The sequence below is a fragment of the Pelodiscus sinensis genome, chromosome 15 (genome assembly GCF_052426305.1).
Source record: "Pelodiscus sinensis isolate ZL-2025 chromosome 15, ASM5242630v1, whole genome shotgun sequence".
In the NCBI taxonomy this organism is placed as follows: Eukaryota; Metazoa; Chordata; order Testudines; family Trionychidae; genus Pelodiscus; species Pelodiscus sinensis.
Window position 1 is genome coordinate 10,841,758 of NC_143066.1, and position 14,625 is coordinate 10,856,382.

At 36.6% G+C, this 14,625-nt stretch overlaps 1 protein-coding gene across 36 annotated transcripts in view; it reads left to right on the forward strand.

The window, feature by feature from the left end:
* RBFOX1 (RNA binding fox-1 homolog 1) overlaps positions 1-14,625 on the forward strand; it is a 1,623,526-nt gene that overhangs the window by 1,591,448 nt on the left and 17,453 nt on the right. For 12 of the 36 annotated variants that reach the window (XM_089782268.1, XM_089782266.1, XM_089782270.1 and 9 more), the window contains one exon: positions 12,363-12,415. The exons of 23 other annotated variants lie outside the window; for them this stretch is intronic. In XM_089782268.1, coding sequence (XP_089638394.1) covers positions 12,363-12,415 — 53 coding nt within the window. Of the gene's footprint in view, positions 1-12,362; positions 12,416-14,625 lie in introns of those variants that run through there. One more of the 36 variants, XR_016350707.1, reaches the window with a different exon arrangement.

Genomic DNA, 14,625 nt, shown 5'->3' on the forward strand with positions numbered 1-14,625 from the left:
CTATCGGCAAGGCAAGCCTTTTCTGATTGATCCTGTAAACCACGTTGCATGAGGCATAAGGGATCGGTCAGAAAAGGCTTTCCTTGCCGACCAATCCCCCTCTAGACTGCCGCTTTTTGCTGGCAAATTGCCACGGCGGCATAAAGAGGCGGCCATTTTATTCTAATGAAGCGTGAGATATTTAAATCCCTGCTTCATTAGCAATTTCAGTATGTCTAATTTACATCCCTCTGGAAACAGAGTGATGTAGTCTAGACATACCCCTAGGTCTGTATTTTTACATACATAATACATATTCCACATTTGGCACTCAGTGTTTTTTCAGTCACAGTCCACATTCCTCCTACTGTTTTCACCAAATTGTTCTGTAATAGCTATGGTTTCACATTATAATACAAAGGTGCCAAACATATAGGCTGTATCTACACTGCACCGCTTTTCCAGAAAAGGGATGCAGATTAGACACTTCGGAATTGCAAATCCGCGGCGGATTTAAATATCCCCCGCGACATTTGCATTTACAAGGCTGCTGCTTTTTTCCGGCTTGGGGATAAGCCGGAGAAAAGCGCCAGTCTAGACGTGATTCTCCGGAAAATAAGCCCTTTTCCGAAGGATTTCTTATTCCTACTTTCAAGGGCTTATTTTCCGGAGAATCGGATCTAGACTGGCGCTTTTCTCCGGCTTATCCCCAAGCCGGAAAAAAGCGACAGCCATGTAAATGCAAATGCCGCGGGGGATATTTAAATCCCCCGCAGATTTGCAATTCCGAAGTGTCTAATCTGCATTCCTTTTCTGGAAAGGGATGCCAATGTAGACGTAGCCATAAACTAACAGGATTTAGTTGGAAGATTCAAGTGACTGAGGTAAAGTATGAACATGAAGAGTGAGAGACTATATCTAGAGAGTTATCTGCAGAACAAATGATAGGAGTTTATAAAAGTAAGACAATATTAATGAATTGACAAATTATTCTGTAGAAATTGGAACAGTGTACAATCATCAGGGATGGTCTAGGCAGTATTTGGTCCTGCCATGAGGGCAGGGGACTGGACTCGATGACCTCTCGAGGTCCCTTCCAGTCCTAGTATTCTATGATTCTATGATTACATCTTGCAGCTATCCCAAAGTACATGAATAATATTGTTTGTGTTCATCTAGAGACCTTTATAATTTAGTAGCCACATCTTTCCTATGTAAACCATGAGGGAAAACAATTAAATTTCATAGAAATTGGAGTAAACTAGTAGAACTATGAAGCTAAATTTTACAAAGCTAATACTGATTTACAACTATGTTGCCCAAGATTTTCATGAGGTATACTGAAATCAGTGGTGTTATACTGGTGAAAAGAGGAGTAATGTAGTAGTGAATCAGGTCCTGTTTACGTGAAGGAGTAGTGATCACCTCTGACAGATTTATTGTCACTTTAGAGATTGCATCATCTGGAGGGGCTTCTAATCCCATGCTTTCCCATCTTTGATAAAAAGAGCTGTTTTCAGAGTCCCTAAGAGTATGGAAATCCTGGATTAAAATTTAAAATGTATCTTGACACTCAGTTCGTGGGGAAAGGAAGAAAAGAAATCATAAAAAAAAAAGGTAGAGGAAAACTACAGCCAATATGTCTATACTTGGCTGCCAAAGGTTGGGTCCATATTTAGCCTCCTAAATAGGTTTCCTGATTTATAAAGGTGCTGAGCACCCAGTAGCTTGTAATGAGAACTGCTGGGTGCTTGATATGTCTGAAATTCAGGCCACCTATTTAAGTTCAAGATATTGATCAAAGTGCCAATTTTTCAAAAATGTTAGCCTACATCAGAAAATATTTTGAGTTGTAAATTTTGAGTCGTCTTACTTCATTATTTAAAGATAGACCTGAACAGTATCTAGGGGTATGTCTACACTGCATTCCTCTTTCGAAAGAGGAATGTAAATGCAGCTGAGCAAAATTGCAAATGATGTGCGGATTTGAATTTCCCGTGCTTCATTTGCATAATCGCGTCCGGGTGCTATTTCAAAATACTGTATTTCGAAAAAACAAAATGCTGTCTAGATGCGGTTATTTCGAAAGAAAACCCTTCTTTTGAAATTACTCTTAAACCTCATTTTATAAGGAGCAAGGGTAATTAAGAAAGAAGGATTTTCTTTGGAAATAACTGCGTCTAGACAGCATTTCTTTTTTCAAAATAGGGTATTTCGAAATAGTGCCCAGATGCGATTATGCAAATGAAGCACTGGAAATTCAAATCTGCACTTCATTTGCAATTTCGCTCAGCTGCATTTGCATTCCTCTCTCAAAAGAGGAATGCAGTGTAGACATACCCTCGATGTGTTAATGAATATATTCTCTGCATAGATTTTAGTGTTTTTTCTTTTTTAGCAAAGAGAAAAAAGTACTAAAATTCATATTTTAAGACGCAGTTACATATTTGCCAAATGCTTTATAATGGCTTCCTCTTAATGTTACACAATGCTGGAGGAATATGTAATTTTGTTTTTTAGATGTCTAATATTCACTAGACTGGGTAAATATGGAGTTAGGGACTTATAAAACATAGCTTTCTAACCCAATGGACCAAAACTGTTATAGTCTATTTGGTCACTGCTTGCGCCCCTGATATGCTGGACCATAACAGCTCCTTTGGTCATGTTAAGGCTTAATTACACAGTTTTTAGTTTTCAGATCATTGACTAGATAGATCACAAAAATGCTATGTAATTATCATGAACCTAAGTGCTTCAACTGTGATATTTGTAAAAGTTGGAAAGGAATTTAGTACATTCTATAATGGAATGAGGAGCTATGAGTACAGTACAGGTTGAAAAAGGTCTGTTGTTTACAATCGCCATCCAGAGTGTTTTGGAAGGATGAGAACATAGTAAAAGAGCATACTTAAAATGATATTAATTAGAGAAAGTGAAGAAAGTAGTAATTAACAACAACTATATTTATCCATTGTAGTCCCTTCAATCTTAAAGGACCCCAAAAACTTTATTACCGCAATCTCTTCACACAATTCTGAAATGCTGCCAGCTGTAGTATGTAGTTGTGATAAAGAGGTAGATAATCAGAGAATTACACATCTTAGCAAAGGATGCCAAGGAAAACTGTTGCTTTTGTGAAAAGTGTCACGGGATCTGAAAGTGGGAGATCTAGGTGTAGAACATCATGACAATTTTCACATCTGAATATTTGTCCTTCTACCCCATCTTGGACACATTTGTCAGTTTGACAGGGAACTGCTTAAGTAAAAATTGTCTGGTAAGAGCAAGTTTAGTGTGATAGTCAAAGTTCTAATGTAAATCGGTTCCACCAACTCTGGAGTGGTTCTGTTGAAGCTGTATACCGCTGGATGTTTACTAGTCAGGAAAAAAATCTGCTTTGTTTGAAATTTACTTTGATTTCATTAAAGAGAGTATTTGATTTCTGGGTATAACTGTAAAATTGTTAAGCTGTCTCCATGTATTGTGATTTAAATGCTACAGATATGATAATGGACTTTGATCTTATAGTTACTGGAAATATAAAACAAGATAATAGCAAAGTCAGCATTTTTATAACACATATTAAACTAAATGTCAACATTTTGCAGTCCTATAATAGCCTTGATATTGAAATTCAGGACTTCAGGAGAAAAAAAGGGGGGAGTCTTCATAAAAGAATTTTAGAAAGAGATTCTGAAACCTTTCTCCATAAATTATTATTAAGAGAGATAGTCAGCCAACTAGCCAGCCATCAATCTGGTTGGAATTCAAACTAAAAAACAAAACCAAGACAATTTTAGAGCATGCAGTAAATGTAAAGTATTCAAAATAAATTCATTTACAAATGTATAAATCTCACATGACACTTATGGGCAGTGTCATATTCTATTAAAGTCATTTAGCCTCAAAGGAACTGCATCAATTTGCAACACCTGAGAAACTGGTGCACAAAGCCTAAATACTGACCTTTTGTGTTAATAAATCCCATGCTGATTTTTTAACCAGAGAAGGGCTGCTACTGACAGATTAGCCTGTAATTTTGGCTCAATATTATATTTATTTCAGTCCTAATCTGTTATATATTGTTGCTATGCACTGTTTCCACCAGTTGCCATGTTACATTCAGAGGTGGCTGCATTGCAGTGGTGAGCAAAGTGTTGTTTATGAAGTCAGTGACTTAAGTGCAAGAGCTCCTATAAATTTGAGCCCCGTTTGTTACATCGTTCTAAGGGTTTATGTTTAGACATTTTTCTTTTATGCTTTGTATTTATTAGGCCTATTGTAATTTTCTGTGTGTGCTTGAAGCCTTTAAATCCTACCTGCCTTCTACAGAGGCTACTGTCTATTTTATAGAATCTTACTTGCGCCTAACAGGATTTACCTCTGTAGAACAGCAGAGATTATAAAAATCTAGGTGTATTGGATTAATTTTTTGTATGTTAAAGATGGCATTGCTAATGCTACAAAGTAACCTCAAGGGCCAAATTGTGGCCTAGTCTATGCATATGAGAAAAGGTGGGCACATACGATCCACACAATGTTGTAAACAGTATTGTATATGCTCTACCTGCCTCTCTGCTACAGACCTGGAGAGAAAGAGGGACTTCATATAATTCCCAAAAGAGAAATGGGCAGGGAATGGGCAAAGACCTGTAGTGGGGTGGTAGTACTCTACCATTAGGAAGGAGCAGTAGCAAATTACTGCTCTCCAAGGAGCAAAGGGGGACTAGACAAGGAAATGTGAAATAGAATTCTTTCCTCAGCTTCGTGCAGTTATATCCAAATCTTTCACAAGGCAGATCGCGTAGGCCCAAATAGCCTGAAAATGGGGTGGATTCAGGCCAAATGGCACCTCAGTCCACCAAATCATGAAAGTACCTCAGACTCTTCTTACCAAAGTGCTAGCCTGCTGCACCCCAGACAATGACTTCTATGCAAACCTCTTCATTCCCACAAATTAGCTGTTGCTTGTCACTCTTAAATGGCATGCAAGCCATGTTTATGTTATCTACTTTCACCGGAGACCAACCCAGGGTTACACTTATATTGATTTACTCAGTGCTGCTATTGGATCAAGTTACAAAGCTTACAAGAAGTCGCAGAACTTAAAATATTGCGTGACTTACAATAACTTCAAGTTCCATGATTTACAATAACAGAAAGTTACGCCACTCACAATAACTGAAAGTTACATGTCTTACATCCATATTATACTGGATTGGGCGGAGGTTTTATACAACATGTCACACCACCAAAGGGCCAGCTGTCAGTAGTTAGCTTTTCACTATATTATTGCCTACTTTGTAGTCATCTTCTGCTGTCTGATCCCCATTTTTTCTTCATCTACCATTTGATTAGGGATATATGCTGAAATTGTATATAATTATATATATCTAAGCAGCAAAGCAAGGGTGATTTGTGTAAAAATGTTTCCACAAACCTTCATTCAAATGAAGGTATACCCCCTTTCTGCAGCACATTGTGGGATCCTAAGGCTCCCAAACTCTTCTCTCTTCTGCCCTCCCCCCCAAAAAGTCAGAATGGAATTTCCTTGGCTATGCTCACACTCTTTGGTGTTTTCAGTTTGAGAATGTCTAGCGAACAAGATGCCTGGCAGGAATGTTTGTGAGGACAGAGAATTTTAAGAGAACATTGATAGAATTTTCAGAAAACAGATTTTTAATACATAAATGTACTTACGTTGGAAACTAATAGCTAATTTCATTTTTTTTCAAAGAACAGAAAGACATTGTGTGGAATACATGCCTACTCAGAACTAATTCAACACCATTTGAATTTCAGTTATTGCACACTGGAAACAAAACAAAACAAAAAAATCTGAAAACAAATTAGTTGTCAACACATTTAGAAATATTGCAGCATGGTCACAAACAATTTGAGAAGAAAGGCAGGCAGAAAAATAAAATATATTATTAATTCCAAATTGTTGACCTCCCTGTATTAAATATTATGTGCTGTAAACAAATATGAACATATTTAAAATATAATTTCAGGACATTTATGAGATTATTAACCAGGCACTGTGGCGGAACATTGAAAATGGGTATAGCTCAGCTTTTTTGAAGCATAGTCTTAGTAAAATGTGTCTTTGAAACATCCCAGTCCCCTTAATCAATTACCTTGTTTAGTGTGATAGATATTGTGAGAAGTTTGAGCTGTGGAAAAGGTGTTTCTGTAGCCCATTCTTTGAGGTCTAAGTGCTCTGTTCAATACCCAGGGTAATCCAAATACAAACACCCATATTATGTCACTAGCACAAAGAGAAGAAGAAAATTGTATGTAAAAATCCCAGCCAGCTTCCTGTAAGAGGTCTGATAGAGGGGAAATAATGAGATGGAGGAAGAAGGATGTTCTGGAATACACTGAAAATCAGAAGCAGGTGTTTTCCTGTTTGTAATTTGGAGATGGATTTTTATTAGAAAGTTTAAGTATTCTGAAAATGACCCTTGTTTCATGCTTCACCTCTTCTGGGTTTCAGATATTAACAGGCTGCATATTGTGTGATGTTCTAGGGTCCAGGAGCTTTGTTAAGTAAAACGTATGAATCAGATTGTATCCCCTAAAGCTACATAGGCTGAGTCTTACTTCCTGTTGAAGCTGCTGCCAAGAACTGTGGGGTAGATTAGATGTGGACAACTGTGGGGTAGATTAGATGTGGACTCTTAAGCCCTCCTGGTAGGTCTGAGCACTGAGGACTAGCCTGAGACTCTGCTGGAGCTGAAGCACCCACTGCTGTTTTTAGAGCCCTAGCTGAAGTGAGCTATCATAAGTCTTATCTTATTGGGGCGGGAGGCTTGCTCCAAACTGTGGTGTAGACATATAGCAAGAGTCCTGTGTCAATACTACTAGAACGAGAGAAGTAAAATCTGTAGTATGCTTCATTTATATGAGAGGTTTTGACATTAAGTGCTGCAACTGATGGCTTTGCCTCTCATCTGCTGCTTAGGCTCTGTAATCTTACCCAAACTGCACTAGCCAACTCAAAATACAATATTCAAGCAAATGCAAATAGTCCACTGAAGATATTACAGTACTTGCAGAGCAGCTGGTTGGGAATTTAGAAATCTCACATTCACTTCATGCCTGAAAACATCCACGTTTAATATTAACATTTGTTGAAGACTATGTTTTATAAAAACTTAATACAGTTTCAGTTAGAAAATATATTTTTCACTTCTGCTTTCAACTTTGTATTGAATGGCTAAATAGTATAGCTAGGTCCTGCCAAACTGTTGGCAGGTTAAATTTAGAATTGGGCTACTTTTAGATACAAAGTGAAGTGAATTCTGTAAATGTTTTGTCATCTTTTCAATGTTTATCACTGCACCAACAATAAAGAAGAGAGAGGCTGTAATTATAAAGTTCCAATGTTCAGACCTGCTTTTGGGTTTAGACTTTGAACCAGTACCCATATTTTCCTTCTACTTTACCCCATCAAAAGAAAAAAAAGGTTCTTCGGGCATTTAGATTTGAGGTCCCAGTTTAGTTCATCCTTATTAGATTATTAATAATGACCCATAATCATTCCTAAGGCAGCATAAGTCCCAACATATGTATTGGAGGAGTACGTTTAGCACTCTCCCAATAAAAAGAGAAATTAAGCAGAAGGATGCGTAAAATCCTTCTCCCCTTCTCATTATGTGGACCACTAACAAAGCCTTTCATATTGCAGCCACAGTTTACTGTTTCCTACTGTCTCTGTGCAAAGATGTGATGGTTGCATTTACTTGTCAGAACTCTCCCCTTGATTTCGCCCTTTGATGGAACTCTCACAGAGCAAAGCTTAGTGGCACTCAAAAGGTAGAGCGCCCCTGCAAGGTATCCACAGCCTACCCACATTTAGTAGTTCTGTGTTATCTCAGGTGCTGATGCAGACAGTAAGGTTTGAACGCTAGCGATTTTCAGAAACAGATTTTTATTGCTTCTAGACACAGTTGACTTGATTCTCTTTCACAAAAGCCCCTTTACATTACTCTGGCAGTATAAATGATTCAAGGCAGGAAAAGCATGCTCATTATGCAGTAGCTTCAGGGAGTAGTCGAGTTAGTCTGTTACAGAAAAAAACAACAAATGGTCTGGTAGCACTTTATAGACTAACGAAACAGTGTTCACCCTCGTGGGTATGAAACTGATGCAAGAGCTCTACATCAGCTCAGCCCCCATTGGTGGGAACATGTCAGGAGTGTGGCCAGGTTACTGCTGATCTTTTTCCTAGGTCCTTTAAGGGGGTTGTAGGGAGCCGAGCATAAGCTGCTTTAATTTACTTTGTGCCAGGGCATGAAGAGCCCCAAAATAAGATGAGCACAAAGTGCCTTAAAGCCACCTCTGCTTCCTTCTTCCTGTTTCTGCCACAAACACAGGAATGGAGTAATTGAAATTAAGTCCTATACATTTATAATATCCACTTTAATTATAAAACATCTTTATTACATGTTATTCTTTTAGGTTTTATTTTTTGTCTTAGTTGATCTCCCATAGCCATTGCTAGGGCTCTTAAATTTTGTTTAAATAACAAAGACATTTTAAACTTCAGAATAATTTTTCTGTATCTCTTGAAATTCAAGAGATACAGATGGAAGCTTGCTTTTTAATTGATTGTAGACAATAAACATTAAGGAAAAAATTTTGCATCGAGTAGCAAAATTTGATTTAATAATGGAGCAGAACTTAACTCTAATTAAAATGTAGTACACTGTACTGTAGTGGATAGTCAGATGGCGAACATTTGAAAAATTAATTCCATCATATAGTCTCATAATTTCTTACAGTATTCATGCTATGAGTTCTTTAAACTTACTTCACTTTGTTCACTTAGAAATTAAAACTGATGTTTTATTATAAATCTAAACTGCTATATATATAGATACACACACTTCACAGAATAATAAGTAAGTGAAGATGTGAAAGTCCAGATCATAATTAAAAATTGGATATTATACTAAAGGGAGGAATCTTGCATTTGCAGATAAATTGATTGGATTAATAGGCATTTTCTATCTCTAATTTCAATTATTTTGCAGTATTCTAAATAGATATTGTGTATATGTACTTTGTTGACTCAATTTGAAATCTGTAGGATTGCTCTCATAAGTAAGGTGAACAGAATTTTGCCCATAGTGCATAATCAGACTTCCCGCAGAAGGCACATGTGACCCAGCTGTCCATGTCTATTGGGCTATGTTGGATTATCAGCTCTTTTTTAGGTATACGTAGCTTGTAAAATATAAAGTAGCAAAGCCATTAGGAAAGTACAGACGGTGACTACAAAAGATAATAAGATCATCAAATTACTAGGCAAATGACTAGAATCATTAGCAATAACATCTAATTATTCATAATAAATTGAATTTGGCTGTTGAGTGCTCTAGTGGTTACGTTTATTTCTCCATAAAGAAAATAATATGTGAGTGCTTTAATTCTCACATCAACTGGTTTTACATTGACCAGTACCTTAGCTTGAAAAGTGATTGATGGATTTTGAAAATAAAATGCACAAAAGCAAAGTACAAAGGGAAATTGGGCTCACAAACATTTTGAGCATATAACACGGGCTGTACATAGCAGCTTTTTAATGGTTTCTGTGTCTCACTCTCATCCACAGTTCCAATCAGGAGCATTGATGACATTATTTTAATGTACTTGATGAAATATGGGGAAAAACTGGGCAATATTACAGGTTGAACCTTTCTAATCCAGTATTCCCTGGTCTGGCAGCCTCCATTGTCTGGCATGATTTTAGTTAGTTGGATGTCCATGTATGGTGTGTCCAAAGTTTCCTATGGTCCCATAAAGTTTGTTTACAGCCACCAGTCCTGACTCTTAGTATTCTGTGCTGTTATTTATTTCTCATTTACCCATAAATATCATCTAAGAGCCCAGTATGCAGCGGAAGTGTTGGTAATGTTGCTAGACCAGGGGTGGGGAACATTTTTTGGGTCAGGAGCTGCTGATCCACAGAAAGATCAGTTGAGGGCTGCACAAAAGTGAGAAAAAAAACAACCTCTAACTCACATGGCCCCTGACTGAAAAGAACAAAGACATTCCCCTCACACACCAGAGCCTAGAGGGCCCAGCCTAGTAGATTTTGTGTGCTCCAGCCCAGTGGTGGGGCAGCAGGGGGAACTGGAGTCCCAGAGCAGGCTCCAAGCCTTAGGTTCCCCATCCCTGTGCAAGAAAATATAGACCTTCCATGGTTCGGCAAATTCTCTGGTTCAGCATCAGTCAGGTCCCAAGGATGCTGGACTAGAGAGGTTCAACCTTTAGTACAATTTGTAGACACTTTAAGCAATATATAAAATTGTAGTCGTTAGTCAAATAAAAGGGAGAAACAGGAATGATTTTTGTTGTTGTTCCTGTAAGCAGCTACAGCAGTATATTATTCCTCCAGATACTTCTGTGCTTTGTCATCTGAGATCTTGAGCCAGAGTGACTTAAGAAGCGCTTGGGCTGGATGGAGTCTTTGATTCCTCCCTACAAAAAGAAACTCTCTCAGCCAGCCTCTACATCTTAAACCAGCACTATGTGGCTGCACTCTAGAAGGATTATTTTTTTTAAAGAATAGGGAACAATTTCATAGCTGCATAGGAAAGGAGATAAAGTATTTCTTGTGGGCCAGCAGCTATGGAGTTTACTTTACCCTCCTTGATAGGCAAACATTTAAATCTTTCTACATGCGTCAATATTAATGTATAAGACATGTTGGAAGTAGATATAGTACAAGATTACATTATATAAAAATACAATATAGCTATGTATTCACAATATTTTTAACTTCTTAGGCTTAGATATCAACTCATTATTGTAGCAGCACAAGATAAATACGACTAGATTGTTAAATTACTGTAAATAAAAGAATAAATAACAAAATTACCACTCCATACAGGAAATTCAGGACAATAGAAATTAGATTTGGAAATGTGCAATTTGATCACCCTCCCACCTGAAAGTACATCATATAATAGCCGTAATGGAAGGCATGGCCAATAATAAACTGATACTTTCACTCCAGTATAGTCCAAAAAGTATGCCTGTATTTTTTTAGAAATTATAGGGTCCTGTGTATCTTGTCAAAAGCTGAATGTTTTATTTACAGTGTTCACAGGACTCTAAATAAGTGTTTCAATTTTTTTAAATATAAGGGATTAAGTAATAGAAGGTTTTAGACTTGTAGAGTTCACTCCTACAAGGTGTTGTGCATGCCTATGTGATGTTCTGCTGCCTCGACACCCAAAGATTTACATAGGAGCTGAGAGTATATAGAACTTAACAGGAAGTGTGCTGGCCTTGCAGGACTGATCCCTTAGTACTGAACTGGTACAAATTGGATCTAGCACCTCAGCTGTGAACTTTTGCATAAAGCTGTGAAATATTCTAGGTAGCACAGCTATGTAGGATTTTGTGGTGCCGGAGACAGATAGAGTTTCAGTGAATCAGGATTTAAGTGCAAAAATTTAGGGTCATAGTCTTGGTTATACTTACAGAGCTTCAAACAATGCTAGGGAGAGCTATGTACATCACTAATAGGGCACAATTTGATAATACTGCAAGTCCTTAATTAGATCATTCATAGAGTATGCAGTGCCCCAACTCCAGATCACCATGTTGACTGTGAGCCTTCAAGTGTGACAAAAGCATGAGTAAAGGAAGCAGGTTTTGTGCCAGAATGTAGTATATTGTATCTTGAACATTTTAAAACATATTTTGCATTTTTTAGATATATTTTTGTTAGAAAAAAAGAATTTTGCAAGAGAAGGCTTATATCAAATCATAATCTCTTGAATTTATAATAGTCACTATTGTGCAGCAAATGTATGCCAATGCTCAAATGACAGTATGTAAGAATATACTATGTCATAAATTCTCTTTTGGAAATGGCAGAAAATGCATTTTCTGTTTTGGCACATCATATTAGAAATTTAAAGGCCAAAAATATTTTACTTTCAATATTTTAAGTTCTAAAAAGTAAATTATATTTTTTTTCTGTAAAATTTAGGGATTTTTACATTTTGCATTTAATGCCCTTTAGTTCATACATAAATATAAATATAGCTTGATTTTTTTAAACTTTATAAATATATTTTAGCATGACATATTTGTAACACTAAACATAAAGCTTCCAGTGCAAGCATTTGTACATAGTCCATATTCAGATGTCACCATTATTTCATTTAAAAGATCCCAGCATGTCTACCTCATGATCCTTATAAACTATATAGTACTGAAATACGTCAACACTTTTTTGCTACGTTCATTAAAATTAAGCACCCTTACCTTACCCCATCTGTAAACATCAAGTCAATTGGCAGCTAGCACATTTCCCAGTCAGCAAGCAGTATTGTGAATTTTATCTTCTCTTGCAGAAATCAATTCGTCTTCGTTGCAGCAGATGAAATTTCTTGTAACACCTCTGCAGGTAACAATCATTGATACTTCTTGATGCATCCATCCAGGTCTCAATATCCTTTTTCACATGCTGCAGTTAATCATTAGAGAAAGCTTAGTAAAGTCCATAATATAAATCTTTGAAATAGTTTCACTAAGTTATAGCTTGAAACCTTTAGGATTTGCCATATAAAATATATTAGGTTATTTTGCTGAGTTTGATGTTTTATTTCCAGTTTCAATATTGTGTGATCTAGAAGAGTAAGAATATATTGAAGCATCTTAAATTTACTGTACAGTACAACCAAAATTGTTACAAAAGTCCCCAAACAAACAGAAATAAAGATAGGATTAAAGGCATAGGCATTCTGTAAGTGCTATGGATTTACAAGTTTTTTTTTCTTTTGTATGACTCTTTGGGGGCAAATGTTGCCCACAAAGATAGCACAGAGCCCAAAACACACTCAAAAGTCTGTATTTGTGGAAAGGTTAATGAGAAAGAAGGTCTGTATGTCCTCAGAACATCACTCTAAATAAAGGTCCTTTGTTTCTTTGCCAATATAACATTGGGTTACAGGTTGAACCTCTCTAATCCAGCACCCTCTGATCTGGCAACATCCATGGTACAGCATGATTTTAGTTAGTTGGATGCCCATTTATCATGGCTATGGCCAAGTTTCCCCTGGTCCCATAAAGTTTGTTTACAATCACCAATCCTGTGTCTCAGTGTTCTGTGTGCTACTTAGCTCTAATTTACCCCTAAATGTCTTCTAACATCCCAGTAAGCAATGGAAGTTTTTGGTAATGCCGCTATACAATACTGACTTGCTGTGGTCCAGAAAATTCTTTGGTTTCACACCAGTCAGGTCCCGAGGGTGCTGGACTAGACAGGTTTAACCTGTATAAGTACCTGGGTACAAAGGAATAAACATTGTTTTTATAAGATACTAGATTATTCCAAGAAAATTCTTCTCTGTTACATAATATAGTTTGAAATAGTCTGAATCTTCATACAGATAAGGATGGGATTATTTTGCTATGCCAGGTGAAGCTCTGCACAGAAACCAAATTGTTTAAGGAACATTTTTTTGATTTAATGAGAATTCTGCATGCAAAATTATTGAAGGATACGCAATCTAAAACAAAATGTTGGAATTTATCACTGATTTGTAGTCTACCCTAATAACATAAGCAGCAGCAAATCCAAGGTAAAGAGTGTACACTTTAGAACATACTGGTCTTTATCTAGATGTGTCATGAACTTTCAGTTTGTGTCAACAAAAATTATATATAATAAGATCAGCATATAATGACATTCATAATGTTGTATGCAATTTAAATGTTTCTTCAAGGTGATCTGAAAAGTTCTTCTTTTAACACAAAGTGTTTAGAATCCCAAATTAGTAGCAGTGTGTATTTAACTTTATACATTGAAAATAGCATCATATTTGAAAAGACAAATATTAGATACTCATTTGTTTGATCAAAACCTGAGTTCAGGATTCATCTACATTAAATGTACAACCATAGTCTTCCTCTCTCCAGAAGATTTTTTTAAGGAAAGAAAAACATTTTTTAATAAGCTTGGTTTTCATAGAAATAATAGTTATGATTTTAAACTATAGTCCTGGGTCTTTAGCAGTCCTTTGGCCCTGCAAGTTGTTTCCTGTCCTGCAAGGTGAATTCCATGGAATAAAATGAGGTTCTGTAGTAAAAGGACTTCCTTCCTCCCTGCAGGATGCATGGAATTTTAATTGTCCAGGACTGCAAAAAGACACATTATGTCTCTGCTTTGGAATCGTCTGGTGTGAGCCAAACTTTGCTCTACCAGTGACTTCAGTGTATTGAACAGGTGTAACTGAGAGCAGAAATTGGGTCTTTGTATCTATTCACAAAGCTTTTTGTTTCACCCTTAGGTTGCCTGCATTGTATGGTTTTAGAAATACGTTTGTCTTTAGATATGGTTTTACGAATGATGGATAAATCACTGAACAACTGACTGTAGAAGCTTTTCTTGTTATGTAATCTGAGTGAGTAAGCTTTTACTAGCTAATGAGAGGCCTGATCTTGTATGCCTTTAACAAAGAAAGCTTACATTGGAGTCTAAAGGAATTTTGGGTGTGCAAAGAATTCATGCTTCCACCTTAAAGATTTTATAACGTTAGGTGCTAAAAGATTGTTGATTTAAATAACTCATTTTCATGATGAATTTGTCAGTGTTGATTTGTAATATTGAAATAC